This window comes from Lissotriton vulgaris, chromosome 8, assembly GCF_964263255.1.
Source record: "Lissotriton vulgaris chromosome 8, aLisVul1.2, whole genome shotgun sequence".
Lineage (NCBI taxonomy): Eukaryota > Metazoa > Chordata > Amphibia > Caudata > Salamandridae > Lissotriton > Lissotriton vulgaris.
Genome location: NC_141696.1, coordinates 603,970,357 through 603,992,839, shown reverse-complemented (window position 1 = coordinate 603,992,839; position 22,483 = coordinate 603,970,357). Strand labels below are relative to the sequence as shown.

Genomic DNA, 22,483 nt, shown 5'->3' with positions numbered 1-22,483 from the left:
CATCCAGGTATTCATTCAAGATACCAGTCCCTCCCGCCAATTAAATCACTTAGAACTCCACGTTTTAGTGCATTATTTTCACATTTATCCTTCTCTTCTATGTTAGAATCTCCATTAATTCAATCAGTCTCATTTGGACCACCGTGACCCGAGGTATTTTCAACTTCTGATTCCGATTAAATTAAGGTACACGAATAGTCTTGAGACCTTGCTTGTCTGTTTTCCACTTAATATGTTTACCAATAGTAGTCTTCCTCATTGGGCACTTACCTCTACCATCTTTTTGTGTCCTATACATTCCTCATTCTCATCTTAGTGCCCAGACAGCATATATACCCATAGGACTCTTAGTCTCTGTTTCCACATCCAATCTGTCTCAATAACCACCCAGGTTGCTTATTATGTTGTATTAGTTATTGGAAAGGCAGCTAGGAAATACATAATATTCTGTATGTATATATTTACTGTATATACTTAGATTCCACACCCTTTCTGTGTAAATAACCAATCAGGTCGCTCAATATGTTGCCCACATTTATGTAAAGACAGCTAGGACGTGCATATTGTTCCATATATCTAAGCATAGGCAGCAAGACTGTATAGTATGTTGTATATACTCATGTAGATATTCACATGTATAACCAGTTAGGATATACATCCATCTGCACATATTTATGCACAATTAGTCAGGATGGGCACCCTGTAATGTATATGGATTTGTAGATAGCAGGACAGGCTCAAGTAATTTCAGGACATCTCCGCCTGTGTTTTTAACCACAAATTTGTAAAAATTGCACTGTATGTTTTTTGAGCACTTTTATGACTAGGACAACACACTGACACCGACATGTAATGTATTTTTCTGTTTGCATAGGTTCATTTGGGAATTTCATGGCTTCCTGATGAAGGCCCTCAGCCGAAACGCGCGTAGTTATTACATCTAGCCATGTTTTTAGATCGCAAATGATCAGTTTGTTTAGCACCACCATCACAGTCTCCAAACTATGAAATGTTATAAACTGTATTGGAAAACAGAAATGAACAAAACAGTATAGCATACGATATATGTAGATTAATCATCACATGTACAGAGGAGACATTAAACTGTGTGCCTTTTAATTATAAAGAAATCTTTATATAAAATAAAATATATATTTTTGTACCATGCATGCTGTTTAACCAGATTTATTACTGTCTGATGTCAGGTCGTGTCCATTAGCTAAATATTGTTCCTAATTACCTGTTTTTCCTAACTTTGCCACTTTTATCGTCATTGCCGACGTAGTTGAGAATCGTTTCCCGATGTTATCCAGCTTCCTGCCCTCCTTATCTGGCGGGTCTGTTAGCGGTGAAGAGGGATTTCTGGAATTTTTCTGCGCCGCCTGTGTAACCATCGAGTCTGGTTTGGGGTGCCCTGTAAAACAGGCTGGCGCCGATGTTGGGGCCTTCTATTTTTTGTCTAATCTTGGAACCACCGTAGAAACTGAGGCTCGTGTCTGCATCAATTGTAGACCCTCTTTCCATATGTATTCAATGATGGGAATTGATTTAGTTGTCTTCCTAAGTGGCTCCTTAAAATCATAAAGGAAACAATCTGTTTCCTGAGATTCCATCGTTATGTGGAATCTTTAGGCCGCTCTCTCCATCATACTGTGGAACCCTCCTATGTCTGCCGGTGGTGAACCAGATGTTGTTGTCTTTGGGGACGCTGGAGAAGAAATGATATAATCATCTCCAGCATCATGATTGGAAAGGACATCTTGGATCTCCCCTTCTTCATGAGGTTCTTCCTCATCTTCAGATGATGGTGGATCCTGTACTTGCTCCCTTTACTGATGAAGCACTAAAGGTGGTGGTCTGGACCGTGGAGACGCAGCTGCCCTGGCCGCTGGAGGAATCTGCCTATCCGCTGGAGCCGAGGACTCAGGAAAACGTTGTTTATAGTCCTCTATTAAGAACCTTAAATCAGACACAGTAGACGCTGGTAAACATACCATGGGCGTAACCTGAGTCTGAACCTGTGCCTGAACATTACGCTCCTGGGTAATTTCAACATCATTTCATCCGTACTTTGGCATTTGACCACTAGATGAGACGGACTGGTAGCCTGCGTGCTATCCTCCTCTTCCGACTCCTCATCTTGTAGGAGACGAGCCGGTGGTAATGTTTGCACCCTACTTGGGGACGCCAATTCAGGTGTAGTTTCCATTGAAGGACTCGTCGACTATAGGATTGTAGACGATTTATCGTCTACGGAGCGTAGGTCTTGAGTCTGTCTAATCGACGGTGGAATCGTCGGAGACTGCTTCCATTGTGGCTTCGACTATGTCCTCGTCGACGGTGCCGCTGACAACGGTATGCCTGTCGTTGGTTTCGTTCTCGATGTTGACGTCGACGATGACTGTGTCGACGAAACTCTCTCCGACGATGGCAATGTCGAATGTATCTTTTTCGTCGTCGATTCCTTCGTCGACGGTACACTCGTCAACAACGATGACTTAGTCAACGGTACACTCGTCGATGACGATGATGATTTCGCCGACGGCACACTCGTCGACGATGAGGGCTTTGTCGACTGCACAGGCGTCGACGGCGTTGGTCTCGTCGTCGACACTGACGACGACGCTGTCGTTGACGATGACGATTTCTTGATAACAATGATCGACGACAAAGGCTTACCCGCCGTCGACGAAGGTGTAGTTGTCGATGACAAAAATGTCGACGATGCTGACGTCGTCGATACTGTCGTCGTCTACTTCGAGACATAGATTTGAGAGACAGTCTTCCTTTGCGCAGATGAGGGCGACGACGATGTCGTCGACGATGACGGCGCAGGTTTTTTGAAGGTGTGAACCTCCTTCTCAGACGCTGATGACTTTACCTCTGAAGACTTCTTTGCGGTCTTCTTTGGAGGAGCGTCTGTAGGGCTAGGGGAAGCCCCCCTTGGCCTTTTTAAAGACAGCTGTGAGGAGACCGAAGAGTACTCAACCTCCTCTGAAGACTCCAGATTGTCCCTGGTCTTGAGCCTGTTCAGCCAGAGTAAAAGACGTCCTTCTCTGTCTTTCAGCGTTTTAGTAGAAAAAGTTCTACAAATTTTGCAGTCTTTTGCTGAATGGTCCGGATACAGGCAATATAAGCATGTCTTGTGTTGATCTTCAATATGTAACCTCTTTTTCCCACAAGAAGTACATTCTCTGAAGAAACCCCTCTTCTTCTGAACATCAGCCATAATCAGTTGTGATGAAAATAATCCAAATCTGTGATGAAATAAGCTATAGTAAGGAAACCTGAGGAGAACTCAGGTGGAGACTCCCTTGGCACAACGTGCGGTAGAAAATCTGAGGGACTGAGGCTCCTGACAGGAAGGTTCCAGAGGGAGGCGTTAGCTGATTGGCTCTCTTCTAGAGTTTGGTCCTTTTTACAAAAGGACATAGATAGGCTACTAAGATGAGGCCCTTAGGCCTAATTCTCTCTATATATGTCTATAGGACATTACTTTTCTATGTGTCGGAGACTCCCGTCTCGACGACGGGGAATGACTCAGTCATGTGAATCTATGAAAGACACCCATAATACTAGATAACTTTTGTATACACATAATCCTAAATGATGGAATGTATAAGTGCACGAGCGGGGCAATTGTAGAGTGGCCAGCTTTCCATTAAACGCTTTACAGGATTGGACAGGAGACACGGTGTACAGAGCATTCGGAAGATGTTTATTTTGTGCAATAATGCGTAGCATACTTCCTGTAATTTTATACAGTACAGAAAGCTGACCCTACCTCCTGCATCTATCGTAAACAAGCGGTCTTCACTTTTCAAGCCCTCGCACTTGTGCTTGTGGTGGCATCCACTTTGCGGGAGCGAGCAGCAGCGCGCAGGAGACATCTGTTGGTAATTAACGTGCCCGCGCCGCAGCTCGCTCCCGTAAGGTGCATGATGCCACAAGCACGAGTGCTTGAAAAGTGAAGACCGATTGCTAAAGGCTCTCTCCTAGAGCAGCGCATGCGCGCTGCCTAGGAGGGACCTAGTCATATCTTGCCTGGACTGGAAGAAGGACCGAAGGAGGACTGCCCTGCTGTACTGTGGAACCGGCACAGTGAGGCTGCACCTGTTGAACCTGGTGGGTAGCAAAGAAGAGGAACTATGCCTGCTGTGTCCTGCTCATGGAGAAGTCATCTCCAGAGCCCAGTCAAGAGACTCAAAGCGTCAGTTCGATGACCTCCTACTCCTGGCACAAGGCCACACCAGCTGAGAAGCATTCTGGGGCTTGTTGGTAGACCAAAATCTTCGTTCGTTTCCAACCGCCAGGTGCAGTGCCAGAGACAAGAAACGGATGCTCAAAGTTGCACCCGATTTTGCTATGACCGGGAGAAACGTCAGAATGCAGCTTAGTCACCCAGAGCTGAGTTATTGCCCAGGGAAGGATATGGCCATGACTGAGATATGGGTGACTTCTACCAGCACCAAGAGGACTTTCAGGGAAGTCAACCCTGTGACCAGGACCGCTTCACCCCCTTTGTGAACCGACGAGTAGCTGCATGAAGACCCAGTTGACCGCAATGCATCCACAGCATCCTTAATCACCTTCAGCATCCTTTATTCGATGCATCAGGAACCTGCATAGGAAACCCCTGTAATGGATAAAAGTGCCTGGAGCTGACAGAGGTACCTGTTTTTGAGGACCTTGCTGGTCGCCCTGACTGTCTCTCTACTGGAGTTGGTCACCTAAAGGGACTCGAAGTGACCAAAATACAACTAGCGCAACGTTTTGGTGAAAAAGTTCCTAAGTGTCAAATTTGTTTAACTGGGGATTGCATGTTTACAGTTGAGTGAAAAGCTTTACTTTACTATACCTTGTATACTCTATATCTCCAGAACCCTAAAGCAGATCTTTTTAACTGTGTGTCTAAAAACACATAAAAATACGGTCTATTCTTTTAGTTTGGCATTGGATTTCCTAGGAGTGTTGTTGATTTCTTCTTCAATTATTTTGGAGCTGTTTAAATGCTTTACACTCAGAGCCTCAGCTACAGAGGTTGAGTAGAAGGATTGATAAACTAAACCTACTGTTCCTAAAGGGGTTGGCAAGTGTATTACACAGGGTGATCACACAACCACACCTCATTGCTCACAGGGGATTGGTTCCAAATGGCTCCATATCTAGAATAGCTCAGATGAAAGAGACCATCTGCGAAGCAGTCAAGTGTGAATTTGGCATGTTTATAGTGAATACCAACCCCTGGAGGTTCACCATAGTTTGGAGATGGATTTTGACTACTAGCCGGCAACAGCCAGACGTTAAGGTAGGAAAAGACTGGAACCACCGACCTTCTAAGATGAGCTGCAACCACCGCCATTAACTTTCATAAGCTAACTTGGGGAGCACAACAAATTAATGCTCCAGGCCAATCATGAGCCCCTCTATGGCTCCTTTGCTGAAACGAGCCTACACTTTCTCCTATAAAATGGACAGATTATCCTCCATCAACCATTCCAAGGACGGTGGGAAGGGCAGCAAGGTTTGGAGACACAGTAATGCATAGCCCTTTTGGACAATCTGCAGCCCACCGCCTGAAGTAATGGCTTGCAACACTGTTAGAACATGCCAGATCCTGTGCCCGACAGGGTGGTGTTGCATTGCTAAGGACATGCTAAAAATGTTTAGAGGGTGCGACAGCTGGAGGAGTTGCTGGCTGGGCTGCAAACTGACTCTGAAGTCCATTCAATCTGTAGGTACAGTGGCCGCGGCCATGAAAAGACTGCAGGAATTGCTAAGCCGGTGGCAGTTAAAGGCGATGTTGAAATCCCTACCACAGCCACAGAGGGAGCAAAACTGCAGGTGTGGTTTGCATGGTGGCTCAAACAGGCCAGGAAATGCGCTGTGACCCTGCTTTCTTTAACCCCTTCGGTGCTCATGACGAGCTCAGCTCGTCATGCAGCACACTAGTCGTGTGCTTATGACGAGCTGAGCTCGTCATGTATAATGGGAATGCTGGAGTAACAGCACAGGAGGGGAACACCCATAGCAGCCAAGGTGTTTAGGCACTCCAGAGCAGAGTCTGCCTCTAAATATCAGACAGGAGCCATCAAACGGCATGACCAAGCTCGCCTGGATGTCTCTTAAAAATCCAGGGAGCAGCATCTAACCATGGCTATAAAGGGCCACACCCGTGTCAACGCCTCTACCAATAGAGTTGGTGCTATCAAGCCCTAACAAATTGTGAACTTCATCGCATCATGCCTGTCCTGAATAGCCTTCAAAAGGATGGGGCAGACTTTTTTTGGGATGTCCGGCAAAATCTGGGTGAGGCCTTCTCTACCAAGCTCATGGGTGAGGGAGGACTGTTGAGAAAGGTAGGATCCCCAGGTGCAACACGATGACAATTGGCAATCTGGCAGTCGACTGGGCGCCCCAAACAGGGATTATATGCAGGCTCCCAAGAGAGTATTTGTGAGGGCCTCGCTGAAGGGAAGAAAGGGCTCAGAAATAATCTGACCCAGATGAAGCACCTTTGCTTGTCATTATAACTGAGTAGCTTTAGATCCAAAACGTCCTCATCACCACAGCCAATGATGTACTATCATCAGTGGCAGGGCGAGCTGGCAGCTCAGCGATCCTGATACCAATTTGACTCATGGTATATCTGAGCAAATTAATCTCAAGTATCATACATGCCATTATCCAAATCTGGGCCAAATAGTCCATGCATAAGGGGTTTTCCTTGAGGCGAGGCTACTGTGTCAGTGTCAGAAGGGTTGCCATTTGTTGAGGGATTATCAGAGCCGAATGCGACCTCAAACAAGGTCTGAGCGCGCGCTGTCTTTGAGTTGGGCAGCACTATGGATTAGCCTCCATTATCCAGAATTAGTGGCGTCAACATCGGTGTTAGTGGATCCCGTTCTGGTGTGGGACACCGGTTCAGTATGAAAGCCAACACGGACCTGGAAGCAGATCCAAAAGACCTAGCAGGGGCAGAGGTAGGTCATGACCTCAGAGGTCCAGATGGGACGCCCATCTGCTTCTTGGGGCCAGTCGGAGGGGACAGGTGTTGTACCAAAAATGAGGAACATTGCATTCTGAAACTCCTGAATCAGTAGAGGAGTTGCCCCAGGCCCAGAAAATTTAGACTAGCACTAGGTAGGATCAGGAACGGGCTCTACAGAATGATTTCGATAGCGGGTCCGGGAGGCACCATAACCTCAAATCCTCTCAGGAGAGTGGTGCAACGGATTTCATAACCCGCTTGCACTTATTTCGCTTTCTCCTGGACTTAGCCGAAAGACTTTGACATCAACGACAACCTGACAAGGGTAGGGTTTCACCTCATGCTCCCGGATAGCCTGTGCATGCATCAAGGCACACCAGCTACATGTCTAAGAGTTGTGTTCTGACCTCAGATCCTAAATGGAAACCAAGTGGGGATCAGTCACAGTTATTTGTTTGGGACATTCCCAACAAGGCGACTTTGGAGGGGACATTGCCCTAGCCCACTGGTAAAAAAAAATGTTTTGAAGGAAATAAGAGACAGTCTCAAGAGAAATTTGGCAGCTCTGTATCTATGTTTGATGGCGTGAAAAGAAAGGAACCAATGTCGGCGTCTATGGGTGGTGCCTATATAGGCCCACGCATGTCACTTCAGGCGCCGAATGACTTTCACGTACAGGAGCTGGTGCCACCTGCAGCCCAGAGAGGTACCAATTACGATTTTCCATATCCAATCTCACGCCTGGGGGAATATTCAAAAGGTAAGGAATCTGCAGTAAGAAGCCTCTAACAGAAAAAGAAGTATTCTCCGATCCCCACATGCAGGGATTCATGACTATTAGGGAAGATCCTACAAAGCAAAAATAAGTGTGACAGACTCGTAGATATTACACTCTGAAACTAATTTGGTCAAGAAGACTGGGGATGTGTGTAGACCCAACTTTTCTGGCTGGAAAGCTGAAAGATGGATGAACTAAGATGGTTTGAAGTTCTCGCATCCCAGAAGCTTAACCCCTGTGCTGCTAGGCCTCCCCCCGTGCTAAGCCTTTTTTGGCTATTTGGGGGAGTTTGCGCTTAGGCCCCTGTAACTTTTTGACCACATAAGGTATCCACGCCAAATTTGCGTCCTTTTCTTCTAACATCCTAGGGATTCTAAAGGTACCCAGGGTTTGTGGATTCCCCTGGAAGGGGCCCCGAAATTAGCCAAATACAGCAAAATTTTGTTTTTTGGGGGGAACAATGGGAAAAAAGTGCTGTAAATGAAAGCGTCTGGGGTTTCCCCTACGAATGGTATCAAAAAAAGGTTTGTGGGGCTGAAATCACCATTTCCCAGCTTTTAGGGAATGAAACACTTCTGTCAGAAAACCAACATTTTTTACACAATTTTGGCATTTTTGTGGAAAATAGCCTATTTTTGCTATTTTTTCTACTTTCAACCTCCTTCCAGTTAATGGTAGACACGGGTATGAAAGCAATAATAGATCCTGGAAAGCTATACATTTTTGAAAAGTAGACAATTCTGAATTCAGCAAGGGGTCATTTGTGTAGATCCTTCAAGGTTTCTTTATAGAAATTAACAGTTAAATATAGGAAAAAAGGAAAATTAGTTGAAAAAATGCCTTTTGTGTCAATGTTTTCACCTCTAACTACTTCTAATCATGACAGCTATTTGAAAGCAATATACTGTTACATCCGCTAGACCTTACTGGTTGGGGGGATATATAGGACTTGCAGGTTCACCAAGAATCCGATGAACCCAGAGCCAAAAACTGAGCAGCGATTTGCAATGGTTTTTTATTATGTACCGGTTATATAGAAATTATTCTGGGAAAATGTATACATAGAAAAATCCGTATGAAAGACACCTATGTATTTCTGAGATGGGAAAAAAATATAGAGTTTAGAAACAGTAAGTAAAGTAAGTAAATTTCTTTATTGTTCGGTTAATTAAAACCATTACAATGTAAGGTATGGTACAGCATTTAAAACAGAATTTTTAAAATATTAGCAAGGAAATAAATAGGGAAAGGAGTTAAAAGAAAAGTTTACGTTATAAAAGGTTTGAGATACAAGGAGTCCGGCCAGTCATAGCAGGATTTGGTGTGATACAGATTTATCTATCAACAGTGATCTTAATGTTCGATGGGGATCCGGCAAGCAGCAGCTTGCCTTGTTTTCTCCGCGAAGCTGTCCAGGAATTTTACTAGCCTACAGATCAGTTGGGCGTCCGCTGAGCATAAGGCTTGGACTATCGCGGACCGGCAGGTACAGACTCCTAGCTCGTTGAGTTTGTCCTTGAGCCAGTGCCGCCGTCCGTAGTACATAGCTGGGCAGATGCAGATTATGTGTGTAAAGTATTGGTTACCTGCACCGCAGAGATCGCATTCAGTTGTTAATTGTGGTCTCCATCTAGGTTGGTCTAGTCGTGTGGGTAAAATGCCCAGCCTTAAATGGAGGAATTTACGTTTAAGGTTCAACGAGAATGCCGTGTCTAGATAAGGGGCTGGCGCTGGCTTTGTGTACGATTTAATAGTCATCCAGGCGTGGGACCGGGTACTGAAAATGATTTTGTGGTTGAGGAACGAGTGCTTCTTAGCAGTCCTTTTGACTACCTGGTTAAATAAAGGGGCTGGGAGTTTTGTTTCCCACAATGCTCCGAGCTCAGTTTCCTCCAGTGAGTACTCAGAGTTCGGGCTTGTCTGGATCGCTCCCCAAAGTGCATCATTCATTTTATTCTCCTTGTTCCTCCAGACATAGTACCAAAATTTAATGGCCTCATATTTTTTCAGTAAGACTTGGGATTGTAGACCAAATTCAAGTCTGACTTGTGCTGGGGAAGAATTATTCGGTAAGAAGAAGACCCACTTGTAGACTTTAGTTTGTATTTTCTCCAGGAGGGTGGCGCTTTTCCCATGGTGCAAAATGCTCCCGTACGCTATTGTAGGCAGTAATTTGGCTTTCATTACAATTAGCAGGGGGGGAGACAAGAGGGCCCTTTAGCTCAGCTGCCAAGTTGGTGAAGGCATGTAATAATGCTGCCCCCTTTCTTTCCATGGCTTTGAAGTGCACCAGGAAATTTAAATGCTTGTCTAGGTGTACCCCCAGATATTTATAGTCATTGACTGATTCCAGCTGGTCGTTGTTTATTTGAAAAATTGGCGGATTTTTGCGTCGGCGTGATATGAGCACTGTCTTTGTTTTCTTAATGTTTATGGTTAACAGGTTCCTTTTTGTGTAGGCGTACAAGTCGTCTAACAGACGTTGGAGGCCGATTCTTGTCTGGCTCAGGAGTACCACGTCGTCCGCATACGATAAGTGCGTTAGGCGAAGGGTGCCTAACTTGGGAGGATGTGCGTTAACCTTGTCCAGACTTTCTGCCAGGTCGCTCAATTAAATTAAATAGGTGTGGGGCCAAGACGCATCCTTGCTTTAGTCCGTCAACGGTGTAGATCTTCCTGGTCAGACGTCGTCCATTGTCGACTTTTACCTGCATCCAGGTTTCAGTGTAAAGGTTAATAATGGGCGAGAGAATTGAGTCCGGTAGGCCCTGGTGCTTTAATTTCGCCCAAAGCATTTGTCTGTTGACGCGGTCAAATGCCGCTTTAAAGTCTACGAAACAGGTATGAAGATCGTAGATATTTGCACATTTCCGAAATTGAGAATACTCATACTAGCATGAGAATGATCGATCATTTTTCAGAATTACTTCTTTTTTACACCTTGTCTTTCATTTGGAAGGCAGAAATGCATTTAAAGTCAATAGGTAATAACAGTTGCTTTACAAATCTGAATTACCCTAAGCCTCCTGATAAAATTGGTACCTCACTTGTGTGGGTAGGCATAGTGCCCACAGCAGGCAACGGCTCAAAACGCAACGTGACCACGCCGCATTTTCACAATGAAAAATTACCTTTTTTTGGCAAAGTGCCTAGCTGTAGTTTTTGAACCCTAGCTCTGCCGGCACCTAGCAAACCTATATATTTTTTTAAACTAGACACCCAGGGGAATCCAGGATGGGGTAACTTGACTGGCTCTCACCAGGTTCTGTTACCCAGAATCCCTTGAAAACCTTAAAAAAAAAGTCCAAAAAAAAATCACATTTTCCTCACATTTCTGTGGTGGAAAGTTCTGGAATCTGTGTGGATTCACAAATTTCCATCCACCCCGAGTTCCCCAAAGTCCTCTGAGAAAAATGGTACCTCACTTGTGTGGGTAGGCCTAGTGGCCGTGACAGGAAACAATTTCACAGGGAAACATGACCCCTTTTTTTGGCAAAGTACCTAGCTGTAGTTTTTGAACCCTAGCTCTGCCGGCACCTAGGGAAACCTAGCAAATCTATAATTTTTTTAATACTAGACACCCAGGTAAATCAAGGATGGGGTGACTTAAAAAAATTGTCAAAAAAAACACATTTTCCTCACATTTCTGTGGTGGAAAGTTCTGGAATCTGCGTGGATCCACAAATTTCCACCCATCCCGCGTTCCCCAAAGTCTTCTGAGAAAAATGGTACCTCACTTGTGTGGGTAGGCCTAGTGCCCGCGACAGGTAGATCCACGCAGATTCCAGAAATTTGAGAAAAAAAATATTTTTTCAGGTAAATTTGAGGTTTGCAGGGGTTCTGGGTAGGAAAATGTTGGGGGTCCCACGCAAGCCATACCTCGCTGGACTCCCCTGGGTGTCTAATTTTCAGAAATGTGTGGGTTTGGAAGTTTCCCAAGATGGCCGCCGAGCCAGGGGGCCAAAAACCCAGGTGACCCCCTTTGCAAATCCAGGTTGTTTTGTGAGAGGTAATTTTGATGTTTCCTCAATACGTTTTGGGCTCTTGCCTGTCGTGGGTATTTGACCCACCCACGCATTGTTATCGGGAGACCTGGGCGAACACTGGGTGGTAGGAAATGTGTGGATCCACATAGATTCCAGAACTTTCCCACACAGAAATTTGAGAAAAAAAGTGATTTTATCAGCTAAATTTGAGGTTTGCAGGGGATTCTGGGTAGGAAAATGTTGGGAGACCCAAGCAAGGCATACCTGTCTGGACTCCCCCGAGAGTCTAGTTTTGAGATATGTGTGGGTTTGGTAGGTTTCCGAAGATGACCGCCGAGCCCGGGGTCAAAAACCCAGGTGACCCCTTGCAAAACCAGGTTGTTTTGTGATAGGTCATTTTGATGTCTCTTCAATACGTTTTGGGCCCTTGCCTGTCGCCGGTACTTGACCCAACCACGCGAATGAGGTACCATTTTTATCGGGAGACCTGGGGGAACACTGGGTGGTAGGAAATTTGTGGATCCACGTACATTCCTGAACTTTCCCACACAGAAATTTGAGAAATAAGGGATTTTTTTCAGCTAAATCTGGGCAGGATAATGTTGGGGAACCCACGCAAGCCATACCCTGCTGTACTCCTCCAGGTGTCTAGTTTTCAGAAATGTGTGGGTTTGGTAGGTTTCCTTAGATGGCCGCCGAGGCTGGGGCCAAAAACCTAGGTGACTCCCCTTGCAAAACCATGTTTTGTCATAGGTCATTTTCATGTCTCCTCAATACGTTTTGGGCCCTTACCTGTCGTGGGTACTTGAACCACCCATGTGAGTAAGGTTTTTGGCCCCAGGCTCGGAAGCCATCTTAGGAAACCTACCGTCTTTCTACGTGCTCAGGGGGCTGAGATAGCCCCCTGAGCACCTAGAAAATGAAACTGAAATGAGCCTAAAGGCTCATTTCAGTTTTGGTTTCTGTGAAATGACATCAGTGCGACGTGTGCGCTGATCGTCAATTCACAGAAAGTGCAGGGGGGGTCTCGGGAGCTGGGTAAGCTCTTCCCCAGCTCCCGAGGTCACTGGGGAGAAATATAAATCCCTCTGCTGTCTGCAGCAGAGGGCTTTCGTGCCCCTGTCCTCATGACGGAATGGTTCCGCCATGAGCACAGGGGCACCGATGCTCATGATGGAACCATTTCGTTATGAGCATCGAAAGGGTTAAGTTAAAGCCGTGGAGAAGAGTCATAAAGCATAGAAAATGTTCTTGGACCAGAACAAGAAACAGAGCCTTCACTAGCCAGTTGTTCAAGAGTGCAAATACACAGACCCGTGACAGTCTTAGTGAAGTGCCAGCATTGTGGCGAAAACACAACATTCGATTACTAGCCTTAACCCCTTCCATGCGGCCGCGATTCCCCTGGTGTGCTGTAAACAACACGAACAGGGGCGGGCCGTGACGAACCCCAGCCGTCATCAGCACACGAGCACCGTAGTGCATGACGGCTGGGGTTCGTCATCAGCATGGAAGGGGTTAACAGATAGACCCTGAGCTGAAATCCACAGTGAACCTCAAGTAACACTCCTGAGCGACAAGAACTGAACGATTGCACCCTGGGATAAACGGACAAATGTTGAGTACTTTTCCCCCTAATTCTTTCTTATCACATTGAAGAAGTTTATCATGATGGGTAGCTTATTACATCAAGTACAAAGTGGGGGAGACGTTTGTAAATTAATATAAAACTGTTTAAATAAACAAATGGGAATCTACACACTTGAAATAGTGTTTTAAGGAAATCGCAAACATTTACTACATACCAGTGTCATTTTCTTCCTCATCCCCAATGCTGAATACTGGTTTCAGACCACGATATGGCTTTCCCAGTCTGTCACTGCTGCTGACGTGTCTTTTAATGAAAAACAAAAATGTTTTAAGGATCAGATTTCAAGTGGCATGCAACAAAACGCATTGTTGGTAGATATTATTAAAATAACTGCAAACTGTCTGCCGCTAACGTCCAAAGAAGGATGCACATTTAGTCAAATTTCAAACTTGTTGATTATCAAGTCAAATACCATGTGACAAGTGCATAAACTACCCAGACTGTCTAATTAAGAAACAAAAATAAATCTTCTCTTTTGTGCCAAATGCCTTATGAACAAAGGATAAGTGGCTGCAAAGCTGTGAATTATGCACAAAAACTGCCATAGCAGCTGACAAATCGTAGTTATATGGCAAAAGTAAAATAAGTGAAAAATGTAAGAATCGCACTTTTGAGTTGTGCAAGATTACTCAAGGCTTTGGACACCATTCGTAAACTCACTTCAGAACCCCCCTGAAACCCTGACTGTCTAAGAATCTGGAGAAACGGGCTCACTTTGGGAGGGTGACAATTAGGATCAAGATTAGCTTATATTTAGGGAAAGGGTAAAGTGTTTAAGTTAGGGATAGGCTACAGTTATGCTAAGGGTTATAAACAAGGTTTGTAGTAGGTTTCAGGGCATTTCTGACAACAAATGTATACAATAAAAAGCATAATACAGAAGAAATAAGGACAGTTTTAAAGAAAATAGGTAATAAATACTGTTTTTTAGGTAGAGCCTAGCGCAGCGCGCATGTGCTGTTCTATGGGAGGCTTCTTGTGAGCACTCCATACTTCTCTGTGTCTGCTTGGCAACTCCCACACATCTGATTGGCCTTTGCGTGTGGCTTTCAATAATGAAAGCACGCAAATGGCCAAAGGCGGGTGCATGTCCCATTTCTTTGTGTAAAGGTCACTCCCACTGCGTTTTGCTCTCAGAAGTGAGCATCGGTGCGCAGTGTGCCAACTGCCTTTCTTGTTTTAATTAGCACTGTTTCTTATCTCTCTTCATTGGCTTCTCACCCGCCCCGTTCACTAGCACCCTCTCTCCCTCCCAATGTTTCCTCCCTGAGATATGTGGTGCAAGAGACATTTATCGCTGCAATCTATCTCCCTTTACTGGCTCCTCACCCGCCTCTCTTTAATCTTCCCCTCTCTCCCTCCCACTTTCTCCTCCCCCCAGATATGTGGTGCAAGAGACGTAAATGTTTTGGCTGTGTTAATCTGCAGGGACTTGGATACCCTTAAGAGGCCCATGCCAAAACCATCTAACAAGGTGCCTACTATGAAAATAAATAAAGGACACAGAGTATTAAAAGATGTTTACCCACTTGCGGCGACCGGTGAGGTAACCCCCACTCCCCCTTCCCCCTCCCGTTGTACATGTTCAACAGGCTCCCTCCCCCTTCCCGCTGTCCGTATACCCTACGTTTTGTTTCTGCCTCCCTCCCCACTTACGGCGGCCCGTGAGGTGCTCTCCAGTCCCTGCCCCCCACGGCACACCACTGTTTGTTAAAAGACTGAACAGAGTCAGTAAAAAAGCATTGGCCAATGCTGGTTTAGTATCCCATCTGTACACATGCCTTGCCCTAAAACAAGCAGTCAGAGAGGCGCTTTGAGTTCCAGTATTTAAGTATAACCCAATTCTCCCCCATCTCTCGCGTTACTGTCCCTGCATAAATAAATGCAGTTTTTAGAGAAAATATGTGTTTAAAAAATACAGTTTTCAATTCACAGAAAGTCTATTTCCCCAGATGTGGATTCAGAGAAAGGTGGAGGCACAGAATGGTTATAGTAAGAAAAAGCCAACTTTCTAAATATCGAAACACTAACAAGGGGTTGGGCCAATTTAATGTTAGCAAAGCTAGGGTACTCTAAATGTCAAATACAAAACAACAGAGCCAGTACTGACGTTACTTCACAAAAATATTTTATATTCGTGAACACAAAACTCAATTAACATGGTCACCATTTATTTCATCATTATTTCTCAAACTAGGGAAACGAGGAAAGGAGAACGGCCATGAGCTAAGTCAGAGAGCTGGACATCATTGCTGACAGAGTTTAGGCTGCAGAAGGTCAAACTTAAGATGGAGGCCAAACAAAAGAAGACTGAGGGAGCCCTGGAGGAAAATAAACTACTTCTGGCTTGTGAAGTGAGCATGATAGAACTGGAAGTTAGATAAAGGCAAGCAGAGTCTATTATTATTATGATTATTATTAAAAAAGACTTGTAGAGCACGCAGCTAACCGAAAGGGTCTCCCGGCGCTAAAGCAGACGGTGGACAGAGGTGCAGAAGAGAAACGAAGACGGCACAGCAACTTGCCAGATTATCACGGAGCTCAGTCAAGACAGTAGCAGCAATGGTGGCAGCATACCTATAGTTTCTGAAGGTGACAAGTAAGACCACATAATTAAAGATCTGGTGCCCAGCTATGTGGTAGGGGTCGAAATTGACAAGTAATTTGCTACCTATAAGGTGGCATTTAAGATGCACAGGGTCCCAGAAGAACATTGGAAGGCATCACACTGCAAACACATGCCTACATTGGGGAAGGGTATCTAATTTACCCTGGAGGTGGGGGACTAGATAAAGTACACTCCATGAAAACCATCCTTGTCACCATGTTTGGGCTCACACCAAGGAAGCGCTGCATTAGGTTTGAGGATAGCCCAAAATTTCAGAACCAGTCTTGGGCGGATTTCCTTAATTACACCGGCATGGTACTGTACAGATGGGTGCGGGGCAGAAACGTTTATGATTTTACAGAGCTATTTAATTTGATACTGAGAAAGCACATGCTCAATAACTGTCCAACAGAGCTGCTCCAGCACCTGATTGATAGGAAGATCACTGACGCCAGGGAGCTTGTTAAGGAGACAAACCTCTGGGAGAGCACCAGTATCTCCAAGGAGCAGAGGTTAGCTCAGTGATCCCAGGGGATAGAGAGATGGTGTCAGAAGCCCATGCCTCACAACGGACCACCAAGCAAACAAACTGGCTGGCATTTGCTTAGGTCTACTTTGAATGATCAGAAGATACTAGCACTGATCCCACAGCATCTAAGACAAATTGTGATTCAAGCCCTGATAGTTCCTGTTCGGATTAGGGTAACTCTATGTGAACTCACCAAAACAGGTCATAAAAAGACTCCAGGTAGTACAAAATGCTGCAGCAAGGCTTTTCAAAATCCCAAATCATGCTCCAGTAAGGGAGTCTTTAAAATGGCTACACAGACTGCCTGTTGAAACAAGGATTAAGTATAAATCTCTTTGCATTGCATATAAGGCTATAAAGAATCAAGGCCCAACTAAACTTAGAGGTCTGGTCTCCCCCTATGCACCAGAAAGACACATGATATCATCCAACAACACCTTCTTAGCACTACTAGAATGAAAAGAGTGAGATGGGGTGGAAGGTCATTTGCACATCTGGTACCAAAGTTATGCAATAGTCTGCCACTCAGAATAAGACTACTGTAAATGAACTCACCTTTAGAATAAAGATCTAGACCTTTTTGTTACCATAGTAACCTGTTTACCAAGCAAAGGCACTTTATTCAGCACTCACCAGCTAAGGGAAGCCCTCAGGTAGCCATGCGCTCTACAAATCCTAAACATAAACGTGTGCCTTCCAATATTTAAGTATAGGCTTTGGGTCACCATCCATGGGCAAAAGGTGGAGGCACCCCGAGAGACACAGGAGCCAGTATGACTACTGTGAGGTGTCATCTGATGTCCTCAGAACAGGTCATCCCTAATATATTTCACCTGGTCATAGTCTCAGACAACCATGAGTCACTACCCAGTGGCTATGGTTCCCTTTGAGTGAGGGGTATCAGGTTCCCTAAAAGTAGGTGTGAGCTATGCTATGCCTGTAGATTGTCTGTTTCGAAACGACCTAGAGCATACTGTCTGGAAAGAAGTGGGGCTCATGTCGCAATGGGAGATGTTAGGCTTGCCTGAATAGTTCTGTGTGACCACAAGGTCCATGGTGACCAGAGAGGGGAGTCAAGGAAGCCAAGAACCTGTAAGAAGGGCCCAAGAAGCTACCAAGAAGAGGAAGGGCAAGAGGTGCGGGAAACTAGCCCCTAACACACTCACAGGACTGGCTGATGGGGCACATGAGGAAGCCGCCCCTGAGCCTAACAGGTAGGGCACATCTGTCCCGGAAGACCGGCCTCAGATTGCTGGATGGCAAGTTGAGGGTGGGTCAACCAGGCAAGAATTCTGCTAAGCACAGAAAGTGTGTCCATCTCTAGAGGGCTTGAAGCAGCAAGCTGAGGCTCAGGAAGCACATGCCTCTGGAGGTCACCTTATCTATTTGGGGACTGGCCACCTGTATAGTGAGCCCAAGGTTCCTGGACCTGGGGAAGCCTGTGTGCTGCTGGTATCCGGAGTTACAGGGCCTTCCTACTGGGGTTGGCTCATGACATAGCCCTGGCATGACAACACATTTGCCAGGCTTGTACCCACTTTTGTTGGCTCTGAATGAAGACAACCTTAGATCCATTATATAGGTCTTGTCCCACGTGCCAGGAAAGCAAGAAAACAGGACAAAAGCTGATGTCTCGCCAGGGTTCCCTTGCTTGTTGTGGGCACTCCCTTTGAGAGGGTGAGAATTGACATTGTTGGACCCCTGGACTCCAAAACTGCCTTAGGCAACAGTTTCATCCTGGTTTTGGTTGGTCACGCCACTAGGAACCCAGAGGCCATCCCTCTGAGGGTTGGTAACTACACCTGAAGTGGCCAGGGCCCTGATCGGGATTTTTACCTGAGTGGGGTTTCCCAAAGAAGTGTTGTCCGACAGAGGCAGCAACTTCAGGTCTGCACACATGAAGTACATGTGGGTGAGTGTGGGGTAACCTAAAACTTCTCCACACCATAACTCACCCAAACAAATGGGCCAGTTAAAAGATTCAACAGACCCTCAAGGGGATGATTATGGGCCTGCCCGAGTCCATGACTCTGTGAGTTATGAGGAAACTGCTACTTCAACGAATGGGACGTTGCATATGTGCAGGACGGAGTCTGCGATCTCTGTATTCCAGGGACGTGAAATGAGCCATGTGCTGCACTGCAGAAGGGGTACTTGGCCAAGCTACTCTGTATCCATAGTAATTTGGGCCCTGGCACATCAGGAGTAAAAGGCTTCACCTCCCCAGTTGGCCCCCGCAACCCCTACTTGCCCATGGCTCTCTGAAAGGGGTTCTGACACTAGAGGAGGGATGCAAAGCCAATCACAATTTGCTAGACCCTAAGCTCAGTGGGGTTGTGAAAAATTAGAAATCTGTACATAAGGTGATGAAAGACTCAAGCATGGAACTTGTACCTGCTAAAGACTCAAGGCCATATTCAGGGGCATTTGTCAGACGGAGTGCACAGTGCAGGGCACGGCCTGGCAAGTCGAAATTCAAGGTCATATTCCGTCTATACAAAGTAGGCTCTGACCTCCGCTTCCTTTCACCATCAGTGGCTTGAAGGCCAGACCTACATCCTTGCTCAGAGTTCTTGGCAACCCAGTGCTAATGCTCATGGCTTTTCAGTGTTTACAGCTACCACCCAGTGCATGCCTTTTCCCATTTACAATTATAAACAGTACAACAGGACAGCTGTTCTGTGTATTATTATGAATGGGTGCCTTAGCCAGTTGTCAACATCTACTGTCCTTATTCCCCTATTTCCAATTGTGGATTGAGGATGACGGGGCAGTTGACAGCTGCACTGCTGTCTGATTCAAATATGTGAACGGAGCAGGAACCCAAACCATCAATCACAGGCCCACAATGTCTCATATACAGGTCCACAATGTCTCATATACAGACCCACAATAATGTACACCTGGGCATATAAATAAACAAGCACTAGCAAAGCCAATAGGTCTCGCCTTTGGGACCTATTGACTTAACCAATCATGTTCACCATGCTGCTCAGCATTCATGATGCTGTGCAGCTAGGGTAAAAAATAGAAAGAAAAGGCCTATGTGGTCAGCCGGGTCATTTTGTGAGCGCACACATCAAGCATGCATGCATATCTATATTATGCAATTGCTTCCCCCCACGCCCCCTGTTAGACATGGCGTTTTCAGCGGATTTACCCACAGACTTTTGGGCCTCCTGTTTTTGACCGTTTTTGTTGGTTTTAGGACTCTAGGCACTCAACCACTGCTATTTAGTGCTAAAGTACATATGCTCTCCAGGTAAAGTATGTTAACAATTGAGGATTCCATGATTGGCATATTTGATTTACTGGTAAGTTCCCTAGTACAGTGCACTGTGTGTGCCCAGGGCCTGTAAATCAAATGCTGCTAGTGAGCCTACAGCACTGATTGTGCCACCCACATGAGCAGCCTGTAAATATAACTCAGACCTGCCACTGCAGTGTCTGTGAGCAGTTTGGTACTAATCTTCCCTTTTCTTACATGTAAAACACCCTTAAGGTAGGCCCAAGGTAGCCCAATGGGCAGGGTGCAGTGTAGGACATGTACTGAGGTGTGTGACATGTCCAGATAGTAAACTACCGTGTATTTCCTTTTTCACTATTGAAAGGCTATCTGTCCTATAGGATGGAATGGGAGTTTATTTATAACGTCTTATAAATATAACTTCCCATTGGGACAAGATAGAAAGATGGAGTTTAGTATTCCTGAAGTACGAGTTACTTACCTTCGGTAACAATGTATCTGGTAGAGCCGATTCTAGCCGCAGATTCCTTCACGTAGAATTATCCCAAGGCGTGAGACTGGTTCGGGAAACTTTTTTGCCACAGCAGCTTTGCACGCGGGGGGGGGGGGGGGCAGGGAGACATCACGCGACTCCGCCAAGGGGTCGTTCGCATACGTGACGTCAGTGACATCACATAAGACCCGCCCCGCGCGCCTACATCAGTTTTCTTAAGAGAAATGTTCCCACCACAACAAGGAACCACCAGATAAAAAACTGTGGAAGCATGGGAACAGTGTGCGAAGAGCAGAAAATTTGGAAAGAAACGGTGACTAACAACACCACCAGAGTAGTGCCAACACTGCAGAACGGGCAGGGAAAGAAGAAGAAGAACAAATGGAGCCCTGCGCAGTCTCCTTGCCAGCACATACACAGACTCCCATCCCTGTGCCCCGGAGGCGAAGAACAAGCGTTAAAGTCATGGCACACGCAGTAAAATCACCACCCCCATCCTGAGCAAGGAATGGGACCAGTTGTAAGACAGACAGGACAACAAACTTCCAAGCCACCCCAACATAGAGGGCAACCACCCACAAGGGACAAGGGCAAAACATGGACAGATGACCCTTAAATCAGAGGATAGCATTGGAAGGAAGGGAGGGGAGGGAGGACAGGGATAGAAAGCAATCCACGCCAAACCTGGCGTAGCCAGAACAGCAGGGCACCAGAGCACCGGAATCTCATCCTCCAACGAGCCAAAGAGGAATGAACCGCCCCCAGAAGGAGCCACCAGTCAAGAACAAGAAAGGCACTAACAGGAGACACAGCCCCCCCACGGGAAGCGAGTACCGAAGACCAACCCAAGGGTCCTCATAGAATAGGGAAGGAAGGGCGAGCCACGAAGGAATCTGCGGCTAGAATTGTCTCTAACAGATACATCGTTACCGAAGGTAATTAACTCGTACATCTGATAGAGACTACTAGCCGCAGATTCCTTCACGTAGAATAGATACCCTAGCAATACCCCTTGGAAAGGAGGGTCTGCGAAAGAACCTCACCAGCCAATGCAGAACACAGACGGCCCCACAGAGTACCAGATCTGTGGACCAGGTAGAACCTCGCCCCTGCCAGGCCAAGGGAACCCTCACAAGCAGAACCCCACCGACCCCAAGGGGATGTAGGGGGGAAAAGAAGGCTGAAGAGGCTTGTACTCTCACAGCAGAGGAAACAAGGGCAAGGACAGAGAGGCCAAAGCACTCAACACCCTCACAAGGCAACATAGCTTCCACCCAATGCGAAGACAGGAAGCAGAAGAAGCCCAGAGGGCCCAAGGAAAAAATGGGGGGAAAAGAAGGCGAACCCACTCCAGATGGAGAGCAGCCTGCCAGCCAGAACAGCGCCTGCAGTCAAAGCCGCCAGAAGCAAGAAAAACAGCCCGAGGCCCCAGGAAGGCCGAGTAGGCGGCGCCTGGCAAGGGAGAACATAGGATAATCCCAGACCTCAGGACAGGAGCAGGGAGAGGAGGAGATGCCCGGGGCACACCACTACGAGTGGTCGAGCACACAACCTCAGGAAGCAAAAGCAACCAACATAAACGCCATGGAGAACAGGCACCCGAAGGCGACCAGAACCCCCTAGCAGAGCACAATCCATATGACGGCTACCACTACCCCACATAGGGTACGTTAAGTCCCAAGATATGGCAACCCTATTTTGAAGAGCTTCCGCAGCAGAGGAAAAACAAAAGAGCCACGGGGAAAAAAACACCCCAGCGGAACGCTTGACAAGCAGCCCAAGCTAAGCAGAAGGCCTGATCTCAGGGCCAAATCTGTGCAACAACTCCGGAAGAACGCACACACATAATCAACAAAAGGGCCGTCCAGCAGCCAACAATGCCAAAGTCCCAAGGAAGGACTCAAATGGCCAGAAAACCCACACCCCAGCCACAACAACCGGCCTAAAAAGGCCCAGAATCAGCTCAACTCAGGAGTCACTGAGGAGGGGGCGAATGAAGAGGAGGATAAGGCAGAGGAGGAGGAGGATGGAGCACTGCCAAGAGCCTTTGGATGGTGGAGTCAGTCGGGGCATGGAACAACAGGCTGCCTTCAAACAGAAGGTTGATGAGTCGCTCCAGAATATTCTCAGGGAATACTCCGCCTTGAAGCCAAGCATGGCGACGGAGAGCGATTGAGGAAGCCATGGCCCGGCCTAGCAC

General features: G+C 46.3%; 1 protein-coding gene across 6 annotated transcripts in view; it reads right to left on the bottom strand.

The window, feature by feature from the left end:
* Nucleotides 1-22,483, bottom strand: part of TBC1D23 (TBC1 domain family member 23) — a 714,314-nt gene that overhangs the window by 182,953 nt on the left and 508,878 nt on the right. For all 6 annotated transcript variants that reach the window (XM_086934466.1, XM_086934463.1, XM_086934462.1 and 3 more), the window contains one exon: nucleotides 13,561-13,649. In XM_086934466.1, the coding sequence (XP_086790592.1) occupies nucleotides 13,561-13,649 (89 nt within the window). The remainder of the gene's footprint in view (nucleotides 1-13,560; nucleotides 13,650-22,483) is intronic.